Raw genomic sequence first — 18,295 nt, 5'->3', positions numbered from 1 at the left:
AATAATTGATTTATTTACGAGAAAAGAATTATCTAATTAGTTGTGTGCACATCAGAATAGATTTAGAAGTTCTGGGGCCTCAGGTGCGCCCAAGTTTGGGCCAGTGCACCTCAGGGAGACCCTAGCAGAAAATACCCTGAAGCCCTAGTGATTGGGAAATCGGGTCTTCAATGAAGGGGTAGATAGTAGCCTCAGATTTCAGGCTCAGAAAATTATGCGCGCTAGTGCAAGCACAGGAATGAGATGGGGTCCTTAGAATAATAACCCTAAGGCGTGATTATTTTATGGCCTTAGGATAAGTTAGTTAAAGTATTCTTAAATGATTTGCGCTGGACCAAATGGCCGGACAAGTGCGAACCGGTAATGCCAGAGTAGTGTCGGTACGGCATTGCACTGGGGAGCAGCTAACAATTTAATTGGTTGCATCTATGTGTGCAGTTGTGCACTTAATTGCACATTTCATTAACTAGAATAGGATTTTTAAAGTCAAAAGTTGAATGGTTTTTAAATTTTAAAGTAAGTGTGCCAAGTGGCACACTTTCCCATGCAATCTCTCTCTCTCTCTCTCTCTCACACACTCCCTCTCCATGCTAGCACCCCCCTCTTCTGGGAGGCTACAAGAGAGCAGCCCCTCCCGCACTACCCCCCCTAAGTTGAACGCCCTCTATGCAGTGAAGCTCTCCATTGAAGCTTGAGAGCAGCACCTTGTGGTGTATGTGGAGCCTCTGTGCACCCATCACCTAGAATAAGGCCTCTCATGGTCATAGGCAGCTGTGGGAGAAGTTTCATCGCGTAAATTAGTAGAAAACTCTTTTTCTCTCTCTACTAGCTGCTGCAAATTCTCTGTTTTCAGCCCCTAATCACCTGTATTAGGGTGAATTTCAGCAAAGCTTTAGTAGGAAACTATTCCTCTCTACCTACTATACACACACATAAAGTTTGGAGCGTTTCCGTCGCGAAAAGGACCTCCGTTTCGGCATTGGAATGCGCTCAGGTAACAATTTCTGGTTATGTGCAGAAAATTACAGCAAGCTTGTGTGCGTGTGTTTTGCATGTTTCCTTCGTGGGTTGACTGCAGGAATGATTATGTCCGAAGAGACATAGTTATCGGAAGATAGACTTTCGTTTTTGAGAGCTTCCGATGAGTTTTGTGGAAGATAGACTCTCATCTTCGAGAGCTTCCCAAAATCTCACAGAAGAGGAAAGATCCTCTTAGTAGTCAGGAGAGCAGTTCTTCTACTCTCTCAGTCAGAAGAAGAAGAAGGACAAGAAAGAATAGAGGACGGGCTTTCGCTTCGTTCCTGTGCTTGTAAAGAATTCTCCCTTAGTAATAAAGATATTCTCTTTAGGGGGGGGGGGGGGGGACCAACCCATCTTCTGGTCCCCAATGATGTGTCAAGCTTTCTCTCTTTCTCTCTTTCCCTCCAAAGTCTCTTGAGTATATAAATTGCATTTAATAGCCAGTTTTCGCTTCCGTATTTTTGTGACAGTGGTATCAGAGCAAGGTCATCTCTCTCTTCTTTAAGGGATTGACGACTCTTGGCAGATTGCAGAAATGGGAGGATGCGAGATAGAGTTCTCTCCTTCAACAGCAGGTGGAAGAGTTGCAAAAAGCTCTCCCATCCAAAAGTCCAAAAGATTCTCCATACTCTTGAGAAAGGGAAGGAGAAAATGCCGATGGGGTCGGGAGAAATCCCGCAGAACCCAAAGGCGCCAGAACCAAGGAAAGATCCTTTGATTGGAACCTCTCGCATGCACGAGAGGCAGAGGAAACCTCCAACGTCATGTGCGGTTTAACCTAAAGGTTCAAGAGTAGGATCCCCCTGATTCCCCTCAATTCTCTTTCATGAAGGATGTAGATGACATCGTTGCTCCGGAAGACATGTTTCTTGAAGATCCGTCGCAACAAGAAGTGCATTCAAGGGAAAAGACTCATGTCCATAAGGAGTCTAAGCATAGAAAGAAGGAGCACCATAAGAAGAAGCACCACAGACAGAAAACATTCAAGTCGAGAGATAAAGATGTGAAATTCGACACTTACAATGGACGGCGTGATAATGACAAAGCTTTGGCTTTCATCCGCCAATTCGAAGTTGCATTTGTTGAAGGGAATTATAAAGAAAGATCCAAGCTTTGCCATGTCAATATGTACTTGAAAGGCACCGCCAGCAGTTGGTGGTTAACCCTTATCCTGGAAGATCGTAAACCCCAAGATTGGACTGCTTTCAAGAAGGAGTTCTACGCACAGTTCCTTCCTCCAGACTATGAGGAAGAAGTAAAGAAAGAATGGGATCGACTTTCACAATCAGAGAACGAAACTGTTCCACGCTATGTGGATAGGTTTTGGGACGTTCTCTTGAAAGTCACTCCATTCAAGAAGATTGACGATTCGGAAAAGATGCGCAAGTTTGAAGCAGGATTGCATGAAGCTTTGCAAAAGGCTATGAAGCTTTACCCTCAAGGTAACTTGCAAATACTTATGGAATCAGCCCGCATAGTTGATGGAATACATGACAAGGGTACTCCGAGGAAGATGGAGCAAAGCACTTACCATGCCAAATAGAAGGCTCTCCATGAACAGTCTACCTCTACTTCTTCTCAAAAGAAGAAAAGAACCGCCTCCGAAGCAGAAGCAAAGCAAAATCAGCCCAAGAAAGGGAGACAATTTGCTTTAACTCCATATCTTCAGAAGCAACCAGGCCTAAAATAAGACGTAATGTGGCAAGCTTTACAACAGGAGAAAAAATCTCATCAAAATCCACACCATGCTTTTGCTTGTACCCTTTAGCAACCAAACGTGCCTTGTACTTAGAAGAAGCATCAGATGTGACCTTGGTCTTGTAAACCCATTTACATGGCAGAGCCTTATGCCCTTTGGGCAAATCAACCAAGTCCCATGTATGGTTTTTCTCCAAAGACTGCATTTCCGAAACCATTGCTTTGAACCATTTCTTACTGTCTTCCCGTTGCATAGCCTCTTTATAGCAAGACGGCTCACCACAATCAGTAAGCATGACATAGTCCAAAGACGGTTCATATCTATCGGGGGGCCTTGTCACCCGAGTAGACCTACGCACCCAATGATCCATAACAGGTGGATTTTCAGCCTGTAAACCATCAAAAACAGCAGGCTGTTCAGCCGGTTGCATCGCAACAACGGGCGGTCTAGGAGCATCAACCTGTTCCCCTACCTGTGGTGCATGAATGGCAACTTGTTGGGGCTGATTTTCAGCAGCTAATGGCTGATTTTCAGCACCATTTTCAGCATGTAAAGGCTGCTGAACATTGGGCCTTCTTGGCTGCCCATATGTAACATCTTCACGAAAAACAACCCGGCGCACTTCCTCGACCTTTGTGGGCTGTTTGTGCATGCAATTCTCATTGAAGATGACATCATTGCTGCGTATGATTTTCCGTAATGCGGGATCCCATAATCTATACCCCATTTCACCATCCTCACCATATCCTAGGAAAATGCATTTATGAGACTTTGGTTCTAGTTTGGTGCGCAGTTCACTCCGGATGTGAACATAGGCCTCACAACCAAACACTCTTAAATGTGCATATGAGGGTGGCTTGCCAGACCACACCTCCTCAGGCACCTTTCCACCCAAAGCCTTGCTAGGTGAGCGATTAATCAAGTGAATAGCTGTTTGCACAGCTTCTGCCCAAAAACCATGAGGTAATGCAGCATGTGACAGCATACTCCGAACTTTCTCTTGGATAGTCCGGTTCAACCTCTCTGCAACTCCATTCTGAGAGGGATTAAAAGGAGCCGTGAGCTCTCTTTTAATACCTTTAGTAGCACAAAAGTCAATAAATGCTTTTGATACATACTCCCCCCCATTGTCTGAGCGCAAAGACCTAAGCTTCTTGTCAGTTTGATTCTCAACAAACGCAAGAAACTTCTTGAAAGTATCCAAAACATCGCTTTTAGCACGTATTGGATACACCCATACCTTACGTGTAGCATCATCGATAAACGAGACAAAATATTTCTTTCCCCCTAAGGACAACTGTGGCATTTCACATACATCGGAATGCACTAAGTCTAACCTGTCAGACTTCAAAGAAAGAGACCTTTTGTGCGGTGTTTGACTGTGCTTACCATAAATACAGTGCTCACAATGAGAAAAATCAGCATACCTCAAACACGGCAAATAACCACAACGAGACAGAGTTTCCATTCCTCTTTTACTCATGTGTCCCAACCGGCCATGCCACAAAGAAACACTTGGCTGCTCGGTTACGGCGACAACATGGTTACGCACACTAGACACATGCAAAGGATACAAAGTGTCCGATTTACAACCCTTGGCTACAATCCGGGCCCCTTTACAAATTTTCCACTTGCTATCACCAAAAGTGGTGTGATAGCCTGCATCATCTAGCTGCCCTGTACTAATCAAACTCTTTTTGAGTTGTGGCACATGGCGCACTTTGTGCAAAACAAAAGTCATACCATCAGCAAAGGAAAACTGGACACTGCCAATACCTGCAATGTCACATGCATAGTTGTCTCCCAAATAAACAGTGCCCTGCACCTCACCTGAGTACTGTGTAAACCAATCCCTATGAGGTGTTACATGAAAGGAGGCACCTGAATCAAGAATCCAAGTATGCATGTCCACATCAGAACCCATAGCAAGGGTATGTGCATCCACAGAAGAGGCATTGAGTACATCAGTGCTGCTGTCACTGTCACAACTACTAGCAACATTGATTTCCTCAATCAACACAGTGCTCTTCTTGGCATTTCCCTTGTCCTTTGCATCAGTTTCAGCACCCTTGTTCTTCTCTTTCTTCCACTCATAGCATTCCCGTTTATAATGCCCTTTCTTTCCACAATGATGACACACAACATCTTTCCTACGAGATTTGCTGCGTGCCTTGTCCTTACTGTCAGATTTCTCCCTCTGTTGAGACCTGCCTCTCAAGTGCAATGCATTAGAAGACCCACCTGTGGTGTTCTTCCTGTTCATCTCTTCCATCAAGAGAGAACTCTCTACATCTGCATACTTAAGTGACGCACTTGAGTTACTAAGAGCTGTCCGGAATACATCCCAACTCTCGGGCAATGTGCATAGCAGAAAAGTAGCTTTGAACTCCTCATCAATCGTGAATTTCAGCTCTGTCAGTTGGCTGAAAATAGAATTGAATTCATTGAGGTGCACTGACATGTGCGTGCCCTCCTTCATGCGGAGATCCATAAGCTTCTTAAGCCAATACACTTTACTGGCAGCACTCTGCTGTGCATACAACTCGTCTAAACGCTTCCACATGCCCCATGCTGTCTGCTCATTCTCTACATTGAAGAGTAAATTGTCAGACACCGAAAGCATGATCGTGGAGCGAGCCAACTCGTCCACTTCTTCCCATTCTTCAACCTCCATATCAACCGGTTTCACACCCTGTAACTTAATAGGTTTCGCCTGTTTCTTCTGCAACATCACATTATAACATTGCTTCTTCCATATAGCAAAGTTATGGGCACCTTTAAGCTTGCGAATGTGCAACAAATTGCCACTTTCACTGCTAGAAGCCATTCTGAGTGATTGCAAACACTGAAACCCTGTTTTGCCGACCTAAACACGCCCAAATGTGCGCAATCGGGCAAAAAACAGCTTGCTGTTACAGAAAAACAGCGAGCAAATTTCACGCGAAATCACCCCCAAAACGGCGTACATTCACTGCCAAACCCTTACCAAAGGTTTCCACAAGGTGTATACATCATTTGCTTGCTGAAATTCCCTGTTTTAGGGCAAAAATCAGACCTGTAAACACCTGTTTTGCTGAATTTTCAGAACCTCGTTGGTGGAAACACCTGTAAGATTGACCTGTGAGACTTGCCCTAATGAAATTGCATCAAATTGACCCCGAAATTGGTCAATTTCAGCAGAAATAGGCTGCTGTTCGCCAGTTTTTGAAACCCTAATTTTGGGGAAACTGTCACCGGAGGTCGATTCTACACGGTGAGAGGATCCCTTCGCGACAGAGTTGATCGAAAACGGTTGAATATCCTTCCCGCAACGAGCAAGAACAGAATTCTGATCTGTGTTGCGAAAATGGCTCTCTTGGAAACCCTAAAGCTCTGATACCATGTGTGGGGGAGCAGGAGAGAGAGCCCACTTGCTATTCTATGCAATGAGAGTGAAGGAGAAGAGGAGAGTGGCGCAGAAGAAGCTCACGCAGAGAGAAAACGTGAGAGAGAGAGAGAGAACGCTCGTAAGAAATTGGGAGAAGTCACGATTTTTTTTTATTTGGGCTTGACCTTTGAGTATATGAGTAAGTGACTAGGGGGCCATTCACACTTGGGCCCCCCTCACTTATAAGTCTTTTAACTTATAAGTTAGTAAGTACAAGGCACTTAGGCCTTTTGTTCCCTAACATCTCTCTCTCTCTCTCTCTCTCTCTCTCTCTCTCTCACACTCCCTCTCTTCATGCTAGCGCCCCCCTCTTCTGGGAGGCTACAAGAGAGCAGCCTCTCCCGCACTACCCCCCCTAAGTTGAAGCCCTCTATGCAGTGAAGCTCTCCATTGAAGCTTGAGAGCAGCACCTTGTGGTGTATGTGGAGCCTCTGTGCACCCATCACCTAGAACAAGGCCTCTCATGGTCATAGGCAGCTATGGGAGAAGTTTCATCGCGTAAAGTAGTAGAAAACTCTTTTTCTCTCTCTACTAGCTGTTGCAAATTCTCTGTTTTCAGCCCCTAATCACCTGTATTAGGGTGAATTTCAGCAAAGCTTTAGTAGGAAACTATTCCTCTCTACCTACTATACACACACACAAAGTTTGGAGCGTTTCCGTCGCGAAAAGGACCTCCGTTTCGGCATTGGAATGCGCTCAGGTAACAATTTCTGGTTATGTGCAGAAAATTACAGCAAGCGTGTGTGCGTGTGTTTTGCATGTTTCCTTCGTGGGTTGACTGCAGGAATGATTGTCCGAAGAGACATAGATAGCGGAAGATAGACTCTCGTTTTTGAGAGCTTCCGATGAGTTTTGTGGAAGATAGACTCTCATCTACGAGAGCTTCCCAAAATCTCACAGAAGAGGAAAGATCCTCTTAGTAGTCAAGAGAGCTATAACCGGCCCGTACAACGTAGAGGGCGGTACTATTTCAATTACCTGTTATCTTTACACAGAGCACTGAGAAGGGAAGAGAACACAGTTGCGTCCAGCGACTAGAATGTCACTGCGCACACGAGACCGACACCCTGTAGGCCCCAAAGACTGGCGCCCCTTTCGGTATTTCTTTATTCAAATTAAGGTAGACGATCCGACCACTTAGCACAAGCTTTCACAAAGCTGTCCAAACCTGGCGAGGGCTGAAAACGCAGGTTTTCGACCGGATTTTGACAGCATAACGGCGCAAAAACCCCTGTAGGTCAAAAACACCTGTCTAGGACGGATTCCCTCGATATCTGGAAGCTTTCTGGTGAGGTGTCACAGAAATTCAGCGGGCTGTAATTCTCTGTTTTTCACTGCGGGGAGCCCAAAAGCTTGTACACGCATCCCAAGGCTCTCACGAGGCTCCCCCGATGTTCCCTTGCAGTTTAGGTGCGAAACCCTAAACCTGCAGAAAAACACAGCAGGCTGTAATTCCCTATTTCGGATCGTTTTTAGCGGAGCGAACACGCCTACGCGTGTCCCAAGGGCTCCCGCACACAATGGGACAGTTCCCCTGTGAATTGGACGAGTTTTCACGCGAGAAAACTCTCCAAACTCGCAATCTTTCGTGATGGAACTGTGCGTACCTGTGGGGGATTAGCAATTAGCTAATCCGGTTCCTGTTCAGAAGGCTCTTGCCTTGGCAAACGCGCATAAACCCCCAGAACTGTACATAGGTCAAATGAGAAGCCCACTAGTGGGGCATAACATATTGTACGTAGGGGAGAAAGAGAGCAGTATGTAGCGTGCGGGGCATCACTCCCGTCACCATACTGTGCATAGAGGGCAAGGTAAGCATTCCATAGCTTCTGTACCTGCTACAATCCACCTGAGGCTGAAAATGGCGTCCCCTTTGTTGATATGCAGCTCGTTTTTGCCTCCCAGAGTGGCAGAATCGCTCACAGGCTGACACGTCGCCCAGTTTCCGAGTTTGGGCTTTCCCTGCTAAAAATATCTCAACTGGTGCGTCAGTTGACTTGGCAGCAGAGCAATAGAATGTTCCCCTTGTCATTCCAGAGCTAATGACGCGAACACATTTTCCGGTCAAAAATAGCAGTTTTCGAAATTTTAGGAGATGCTTCCATGGCGTCCCTATCGATCTCCTGACCATCATTGAAGACTACCATTTGACCAACATCTACAATGTGGGTTAATTTACTGGCCCCTTTCAACTTATAAAGTTGCAGTGACTTGACGAGTGGCCCAGATTCCAGTTTGGCGCACACGAGCTTCCATACTCATCAGAATTCAGTGCTAACTGGCCCGGGCAGTCCCTGTCTGACCGACCTAGATCCCCGATGTGAGAAACCCATTTGGCTGCAACCGTTTCACACTGGCCATGCAATGTCCACTTGCACCTTTTCAAGGGTTCCGGGACAAACAAGTAAAAATAAAAAAAAATTATCTAATACTTATTTACGGAAGGCAACAGGAAAAATACACCTCCTGGTGACAAGAGGAGTTCTTCTACTCTCTCGGTCAGAAGAAGAATAAGGACAAGAAAGAATAGAGGACGGGCTTTCGCCCCGTTCCTGTGCTTGTAAAGAATTCTCCCTTAGTAATAAAGATATTCTCTTTATGGGGGGGGGGACCATCCCATCTTCTGGTCCCCAATGATGTGTCAAGCTTTCTCTCTTTCTCTCTAAAGTCTCTTGAGTATATAAATTGCATTTAACAGTCAGTTTTCGCTTCCGTATTTTTGTGACAGTGGTATCAGAGCAAGGTCATCTCTCTCTTCCTTAAGGGATTGACGACTCTTGGCATGTTGCGACGGATCGTCAAGAAACATGCCAAGAGTCGTCAATCCCTTAAGGAAGAGAGAGATGACCTTGCTCTGATACCATTGTCACAAAAATACGGAAGTGAAAACTGACTGTTAAATGCAATTTATATACTCAAGAGACTTTAGAGAGAAAGAGAGAAAGCTTGACACATCATTGGGGACCAGAAGATGGGCTGGTCCCCCCCCCTTAAAGAGAATATCTTTATTACTAAGGGAGAATTCTTTATAAGCACAGGAACGGGGCGAAAGCCCGTCCTCTATTCTTTCTTGTCCTTCTTCTTCTTCTGACTGAGAGAGTAGAACTGCTCTCCTGACTACTAAGAGGATCTCTCCTCTTCTGTGAGATTTTGGGAAGCTCTCGTAGATGAGAGTCTATCTTCCACAAAACTCATCGGAAGCTCTAAAAAACGAGAGTCTATCTTCCGCTAACTATGTCTCTTCAGACATAATCATTCCTGCAGTCAACCCACGAAGGAAACATGCAAAACACACGCACACACGCTTGCTGTAATTTTCTGCACATAACCAGAAATTGTTACCTGAGCGCGTTCCAATGCCGAAACGGAGGTCCTTTTCGCGACGGAAACGCTCCAAACTTTGTGTGTGTGTATAGTAGGTAGAGAGGAATAGTTTCCTACTAAAGCTTTGCTGAAATTCACCCTAATACAGGTGATTAGGGGCTGAAAATAGGGAATTTGCAGCAGCTAGTAGAGAGAGAAAAAGAGTTTTCTACTACTTTACGCGATGAAACTTCTCCCACAGCTGCCTATGACCATGAGAGGCCTTGTTCTAGGTGATGGGTGCACAGAGGCTCCACATACACCATAAGGTGCTGCTCTCAAGCTTCAATGGAGAGCTTCACTGCGTAGAGGGCGTTCAACTTAGGGGGGGTAGTGCACTGCCAACCTGGCAAGAGGGGGAGGGGTTGCTCTCATATAGCCTCCCAGAAGAGGGGGCGCTAGCATGAAGAGAGAGAGAGAGAGAGAGAGAGAGAGAGAGAGAGAGAGAGAGAGAGAGAGAGATTGCATGGGAAAGTGTGCCACTTGGCACACTTACTTTAAAATTTAAAAACCATTTAACTTTTTTCTTTAAAAATCCTATGCTAGTTAATGAAATGTGCAATTAAGTGCACAACTGCACACATAGATGCAACCAATTAAATTGTTAGCTGCTCCCAAGCGCAATGCCGTACCGACACTGCTCTGGCATTACCTGTTCGCACTTGTCCGGCCATTTGGTCCAGCGCAAATCATTTAAGAATACTTTAACTAACTTATCCTAAGGCCGTAAAATAATCAGGCCTTAGGGTTATTATTCTAAGGACCCCATCTCATTCCTGTGCTTGCACTAGCGCGCGTAATTTTCTGAGCCTGAAATCTGAGGCTACTATCTACCCCTTCATTGAAGACCCGATTTCCCAATCGCTAGGGCTTTAGGGTATTTTCTGCTAGGGTCTCCCTAAGGTGCACTGGCCCAAACTTGGGCGCACCTGAGGCTCCAGAACTTCTAAATCTATTCTGATGTGCACACAACTAATTAGATAATTCTTTTCTCTTAAATAAATTAATTATTTACAAAGTCTAACTTAGTTACATATACCATGAGTGTCCAGGGTTGTTGCTGCTCCACCAAGACTGGCAATAGTATAGCGTTCCGAGCCAGAAGTTAGAACATGACTTCACAAATCCAAAATATTCAGCCCTCCAAGGCGCTTGGGAGAACACAGCTTGTCCATAGATAAGTCTGAAGACCTGCTAGACGAGGTTCGCCAGAAATGTTGCAAAATACTAGACATAAGTGATTGCAGGCGCTATTGAGACCAGGATAATAGAGGTAAATAAAACTACACATAAGCCATGCGAATGCACTGGACAATCCTGAGACACACATGTAGTGGCCAAGTGGACAAGTTCCAATAATTTAACTTGGAATGCAGACGGTGTATCCAATCCAGTTTTTACCTAGCTGATACATCCCAAGCAGCGGATAACCCAAATGGTGAACTATGATGTGCGGAGGAACAATCTCCCCTGGCCACAATATCTTGTGCCAATCACACTCATTCAAAGGTAATAGCTTGGATTTACGAAAATTAACTTTAAGGCCTGCCGCCAATCCAAACAAGTGAAGAGTATGCAAAATTTGCTCCACATCATCATAGTGATTGCGAGGCATAAATAAAGAATCATCCGCATAGGCCTGTTCGATAAAGTGTTGTCTAAATGGTAATGTTAGGCCATGAAATCTATCAGTGGAGGTCAAGGAATCCAAATACATAAGCAGGGGGTGTGTAGCGATTGCATAAAGCAAACCACTGAGAGGGCATCCTTGCCTTACTCAACGTTCCAGATGCCAAAATTTTGTGAGAGATCCATCCAACAAACCTGCATAAGTGCTGTGTGCATACAAGAAAAATATGACGCAGGATAGCTTAGGCCCAAATCCCAACTGCTGCATGGTATCTGCAATGTAATCCCAAAGAACAATATCAAAGGCCTTTTCAATGTCAACTTGCATGACCAAGACATCTTGTTGAGTGTATTTCGCATATTCTTTCACCGCTGGTGGCTTTTGGTGATTCCAGTTTTTGATATATAGTTGCTGAGTATGCTTTTGGTGGAAGTGCCCATCTTTTAGAGACTGTTGTCATCCTCTCTTCACTTAGCTTGCAAGGGAACTAGGATGCAGATCTACAACACAACTATACTATGAGACAGGCAAGAGGGACCCACTTACACTTCAAAGGCCAAGGGGAGGTACCAAGATGCACATCTCTCTCTCTCTCTCTCTCTCTCTCTCTCATTTGTGGCAATAAAAGTGGGGCTTTGACCCTTCGCATTACATAAAATTGACCATCAATTCATATACAAGAAATATGGGAAAAACATTGAAAGATGTACAATGAGATCATGGGGAAAAATCCCATAACAAACCACAAGGTACATCTCGGGATAACATACTCCAATGAGGTGGTGAATATGTAGTTATGTTGATAGTGATCAAGTCTACACAAATCTGCCAATGCTCTGTCCACCTCGGGTGATGTAGCGAAAACCACAAAGTCCAGTGCTGTGTATCTCGTGCTATGTATGTGATTGTATAATGCATCTGCTATAAAATTGGAGTATATCATTAGGAAATGTTACAGTGGATGCGGATGATTTTAGAGGCATGAACTAGGGGTTTCACAGTCCCTTGGCTTTTGTGAGCTGCAATAGGAGGTTTTTACAGCGGATTCATTTTATCAGTCAGATACACATCACTAGATACACAACCCTAGACTTTGTGGTTTTCGCTACATCACCCGAAGTGGACAGAGCTTTGTGTAGACTTGATTACTATCCAGATAGCTACATATTCACGACTTGATTAGAGTATCTTTATCCCCAAATGTATCTTGTGGTTTGTTATGGGATTTTTTCCCCATGATCTCATTGTAAATCTTTCAGGGTTTTTCCCATATTTCTTGTATATGAATTGATCGTCGAATGCAAAGGGTCAAATCCCCACTTTTATTGCCAAAAATATGAGAGAGAGAGAGAGAGAGAGAGAGAGAGAGAGAGAGAGAGAGAGAGAGAGAGAGAGGTGGCCAGATTACGTGGCATTATGCCCCTCCTCGGTGGTTTCTCCTCCTCATCACATCGACCACCATGAGATTGTTCTAGTCGAGTTGTCACTATAGTGGCTCTCCTCCTTATATTCAGCTTGTACACCCCACGTGATAGGCTATTTTGGCATCCGCTGGGGATTATATCGTACTCAGTAATATACAGCCCTGACTTTTTCCAAAAAAAAAAAAGAAAAAAAAAGAGAGATGGATGAAAATAAAATAATATATTAACTTCTTCAAAAGACCAAAAAGACTTGTGAGACCAAACCGTTGCAAACTGGTGAATCTGATACCATGTCTGGGTACAAAAAGGAAGGAGTGTAAGTAGCTGGAATAGTGTGGGGTATGTGTGATCTTCGATACAATGGGTGCCCAGTACAAGAGGGTGATATAATGGGTCATGAGTCTATCCTCATCCGTACTCTGGATGCCAAGATAGTTTGGCTCATATCCTCTGCTGCAGTCTCCGTCGATGCTGTGAAGCTCCTTTCCTTAGTCGTGGGCGTCTCGATCTCCTTAGCTCCAATGCTCGGTCAATGAGAGTGCCGCGGGTGTGAGTATGAGCTGAGCTTTGCACTGGTGGCTGCTCCTCTATCTGTCCAGTGTCTGGTGTGAAGGAATCGGTAATTTGTCTCTGGGGTTGTCTCTCTCCAGATCGCCTCAATAAATTGTCTTTGTGTCTGTTTAGCTCAAGTAGATACAGTATAACCGGCCTGTACAACGCAGAGGGCGGTACTATTTCAATTACCTGTTAACTTTACACAGAGCACTGAGAAGGGAAGAGAACACAGTTGCGTCCAGCGACTAGAATGTCACTGCGCACACGAGACCGACACCCTGTAGGCCCCAAAGACTGGTGCCCCTTTCGGTATTTCTTTATTCAAATTAAGGTAGACGATCCGACCACTTCGCACAAGCTTTCACAAAGCTGTCCAAACTTGGCGAGGGCTGAAAACGAAGGTTCTCGACCTGATTTTGGCATCATAACGGCGCAAAAACCCCTGTAGGTCAAAAGCCCGTCTAGGACGGATTCCCTCGCTATCTGGAAGCTTTCTGGTGAGCTGTCACAGAATTTCAGCAGGCTGTAATTCCCTGTTTTTCACTTCCGGGTGCCCAAAAGCCTGTAACACGCATCCCAAGGCTCTCACGAGGCTCCCCCGGTGTTCCCTTGCAGTTTAGGTGCGAAACCCTAAACCTGCAGAAAAACACAGCAGGCTGTAATTCGCTGTTTCGGATCGTTTTTAGCGGAGCGAACAGGCCTACGCGTGTCCCAAGGGCTCCCGCATGCAATGGGACAGTTCCCTTGTGAATCGGACGAGTTTTCACGCGAGAAAACTCTCCAAGCTCGCAATCTTTCGCGATGGAACTGTGCGTACCTGTGGGGGATTAGCAATTAGCTAATCCGGTTCCTGTTTAGAAGGCTCTTGCCTTGGCAAACGCGCATAAACCCCCAGAACTGTACATGTTCATCTGAGTAGCCCAACTAGTGGGGCATTACCATATGTGCCAAAGGGGAGAGAGATGCATGAGAGCAAATCATCGCGCTACAGGAGACAGAGGAGAAGGCAAGCTTTCCATTAAAGCTGTAGACCTGCACCCACTACTCACACACACTGTAGGTCACTTCATGCAAAAATCAGCCTCCTCTCTCAAATTGGGCGCCCCTCTTCATGCTGGAAGTGGCAAAACTGCCTAGAGCCGCCATGTGTCCAGTTTGCCCCTTTTGAGTTAATTCTCTAGTTCCCACTGACTTATAAAGTTATAAGTGACTTTCCGAGTGGCCCAGACTTCATTTGGCGCACACAGGCTTCCATACTCATCATAATTCAGTGCTAACTGGCCCGACCAGTCCCAGACTGACCGACCCAGACTCCCGCTGTGAGAAACCTATTCGGCCGTAGCCGTTTCACACTTGCCATGCAATGTCCACTTGCACCTTTTCAAGGGTTCCGGGGAAAATAAGTAAAAATAAAAATAAATAAAAATATATAGTACTTATTTACGGAAGGCAACAAATACACCTCCTGGTGACACACCCCCACCCTTGAAATACTGCAAGTGACCTCGCTTGCATGCCAATAATACATGCAGTATCTCTTGATATCACATATATTCTATGATGGGAATCCAAGATATACATGCTTCCGGAAATGTAGCGTTGGACGATTAAACAATCCCACCAACCTGGCTACGACACATATATCAAGCATAGAAGTCTTCTAGTGTACTCTCAAGCACAAACTTCTCTAGCTAAATTCTGTATGGAAAGAGTAGATACAATTGCTTAACTACTCTCTTGAGCATCATGAACCATGCTCTTGCCTTGCTCTAGAAAAGGCTACATCAAGTCACTGTGGGTTCCATCTAAAAGGCTTCAAGATACAATTGCAATAGCTGAGGTGAATCAACCAATTCAGACTCTTCCATCCATTTGGCATCCAAGGATGGATAGTTCTTGAACTTCACCAAATAGCGTCTTGCAACCTTTCCTCTAACCTTTCTTTCTTTATGTGCCAATATCTGTTCAGGAACAAGGATGTCATCCAATTCTTCCACTTCGGGTTGTTCCTCATTAAGCATATTCTCTGGCACATCACCAACAAAGGGTCTTAGAAGGCTGACATGAAAAGCATTATGTATTTTCCAGCCTTCTGGTAGCTTTAATCTGTAAGCTACATCGCTGATCTTTTCTGAAATCTGAAAAGGACCATAATATTGCATACTGAGCTTAGGAAACAAGCGTTACTTGCCTTTCCTTTTCCTTAACCTGGCCTTTTCAAAGCACAAAAGCACCCAATCACCAAGTGAAAATACAAGTTCACGACGGTGACGATCAACAGCTTTCTTTTGTTTAGCCCGAGTCTTCTCAAGAGCAATCTTTATCTTCCTGTATGTTTCCTCCATATCTTGCATATACTTGTCTGCCTCAAAAATCTTGTCCTTAGTCTGCAAAATGGGCGGGACTTTCTTCCCTCCTTCCACTATCTCAAATGGTGCCTTACTTGTTGACGTATGCACAGTGTTATTGTAAACATATTCAACCAATGGAAGATGGTGTTCCCAAGTTGCCTTGTGCTGTGACACATAACATTTGAGTAGGTCCAGAACAGTAGAATTTGCCTCTTCTGACTGTCCATCAGTTTGCGGATGAAAGGAAGAAGAAAACTTTAGCGTAGTGCCCATGTTCTCAAACAATGCCTTCCAGAAAAGACGCGTCATACGTGGATCCCTGTCACTGACAATTGACTGAGGCATCCCGTGGTATTTAAAGATATTTCTCATAAATATCTTGACCATGTGTTCTGGCTTTATCTTCTTCCTCACAGGAATGAAATAGGCCTGCTTATTGAACCTACAAATAATAGTCCAAATCCCATCATTGCTTGTTTGCGTCCTTGGAAGATCAAAGATAAAGTCCATTGCTATGCTTTCCCATGGCCTATCTGGGATCGGCAATGGCTGCAACAATCCCGGTTGCTTTTGTCTGTCAAATTTGACTTTTTGGCATACTAAGCATGATCTTACAAATGTGTCAACATCTTGACGCAAAGCTGGCCAATAGAAGAATGCCTCAACCCCTTTCACTGTCGCATCAATTCCACGATGCCCAGCATAAGGTGGAGCATGACTTTCCATCAAAATCTTACTCCGTGTCACGCATCGTGTCTCTCTCTCTCTCTCTCTCAGTTCAATTGTTATTAAAGTGCTAAAAGTCTGTTTCAGTCTGTTCTTCTCTATTGGCATGTGGTGCCCGTTTTGTGACAGCTCTGATCTCGTCTCTGCTTGACAAGCTGTCTCCCACCTATGTCCAGTCACATGTGGCATAAGCTGTCCCGATGCCTTGTGCGTTTCTGAGTAAAAGACGATGAGTAATGAGCCTTCAACTGTGCCCACCACTCTTACAGGTATGTGGACAAAGATCATAAATAGTCCTCACAGCCAGTGGGAGCATAGATGCTTGTTCTTTAGAGACTAGTCTCGTACTACAATGTTCTTCACCTGAGATTGGAGGCGTATCATCTGGCATTATAGCCCTCAATAGTGTCTTATCCTACACTCGTCTTAAATGCCACCTTGATGTTCACACGGCATTCTGAGTTCTCGTGTATGTAAATAGTCATGATTCTGTTTTGAACTATTATGATGGAAGAGTATGCGAGGGTTCTTCTCCTTGTACTGGCTTGACTCACCACCAGATACTATGAAATGCCGCTTCAGAAATGCTCTCATTCAAAGTGCCACTACCTCAGCATCCCGCCCAGTTAACATGCATTTTTTTAAACTGCTGTTTTAAGTCAATTAGAGTTGGCATAGAGAAAGAGAGAGCCAAAGGATTAGTGTTAGAAAATCTGTCCAAGGCACTTGAAACAGCACCCTCACTTTGGAAGATTCCGAACCTTGTAGATGCTAGAGTAGCTGGTGTGGATTGGCCTTTATCTACCTGGTGCAGAAGCTACAAGGAGAGGGCCTTTTTAAGATTAGAAAATAAATTACATAAATTTTTGAGTAATTAAATGGAATGGGTCAATAATCACAACATTGCTTGCTTTGTAGGGGTTTTTTATTCTCTTTACTAATGCAAGAATGGCGCCTAAATGCAGTAAAGCTTGGAGTTGGCGGCTTTAGCCAGGGTGCAGCAACCAGCTTGTACATTACAGCATGCTCTATGATTGGATCTTACAGTGATGGGACTATTTTTCCCTGCAAACTCCATATAACTGCTGTATTGAGTGGCTGGTTTCCATGTGCAAAGTTATCCACCTCAGACATACTTCCTTTCTGTCTACAATGCACCTGATGTGTCAACTTTTTGTTAATTGACATTTTATCTTGCTGCTCAGAAACATAGAGACTCGTTTTCTTGAGAATCTGGAAGCAGGGGAGCAAGCCAAAGGATATTCTATCTTCCTGGCTCATGGAACAGGCAAGTATTTTGATGGTTTTCTGTTTAAGCTTGACTTTGTCCAACGTTTCTTTAATGCAGCTGGCATCTGTCACGTGTGATGCTACAGATGATCAAGTTGTCCCGCTCAATCTTGGAGAGAAAGCTACTTTTGCTTTGCAGTTTTTAGGCTTTGACAGCATCACTTTCCAGACATACAACGGGTAATTTTTGCTATTTATCTTTTGACTTCATTGTTAAAATCATGTATAGTTAAGGACTATGGAAAGGTACGAAACTGACATGAGCCATATGGACAGTGGTACTAATTTGGTATGGGTCATCTGGGCAGTCTGGTTTTCTAATTAACGATTAGGTCAGCTTAATGTCCGCTAGAATGACTCATCACAAAAGCTTTTCCTTCAAGATAGAAAAGGTCCTCCCCTTTAGGTTAAGCCGCAATTTACTAAATCCAACGAAGGAAACAAGCTTTTGTGGCTGAAAATCACCCCTAGGCTTAGGACAGAGAAGCTGTTTGGAAGTATTCCTTGAGAATGTGTTTCAAAGTGTGTTGGCTGTGTTAGCTCATGCCTCAATGCTTGCTTCTTTTGTTTTCCGTTGTTTGATCAATGCCAAACTAGGTCTTGATTTGTATTGGTTTGTTTACCATATGTAGCTTTAACTAAGTCATGAGTCAGAGACTTTTTTTTTTTGCAAAGGAACTTTGTAGTATCTATTGAGACTATCAAAATCCCTCTTGTACTGTGTGAAGAACCTTCAAACAGAGAGAGTGGGGTGAGTGCATTGTGATTGTATTATTGTCATGCCACCAGCTCTGTTTATTGGGGAAGGCA

The 18,295-nt window shown here is 44.4% G+C and overlaps 1 protein-coding gene across 2 annotated transcripts in view; it reads left to right on the top strand.

Moving 5' to 3' along the window:
- The window catches only part of LOC147451106 (uncharacterized), a 72,477-nt gene that overhangs the window by 14,287 nt on the left and 39,895 nt on the right, over positions 1 to 18,295 (top strand). The window contains exons 6-8 of one of the 2 annotated variants that reach the window (XM_086520072.1): positions 17,161 to 17,311; positions 17,401 to 17,483; positions 17,572 to 17,665. In XM_086520072.1, coding sequence (XP_086376198.1) covers positions 17,161 to 17,311; positions 17,401 to 17,483; positions 17,572 to 17,665 — 328 coding nt within the window. Of the gene's footprint in view, positions 1 to 17,160; positions 17,312 to 17,400; positions 17,484 to 17,571; positions 17,670 to 18,295 lie in introns of those variants that run through there. The other variant, XM_086520073.1, reaches the window with a different exon arrangement.

The sequence above is a fragment of the Adiantum capillus-veneris genome, chromosome 9 (assembly GCF_014529385.1).
Source record: "Adiantum capillus-veneris isolate H3 chromosome 9, ASM1452938v2, whole genome shotgun sequence".
NCBI classification, from domain to species: Eukaryota; Viridiplantae; Streptophyta; class Polypodiopsida; order Polypodiales; family Pteridaceae; genus Adiantum; species Adiantum capillus-veneris.
This window is presented reverse-complemented; position numbering and strand designations above follow the sequence as displayed.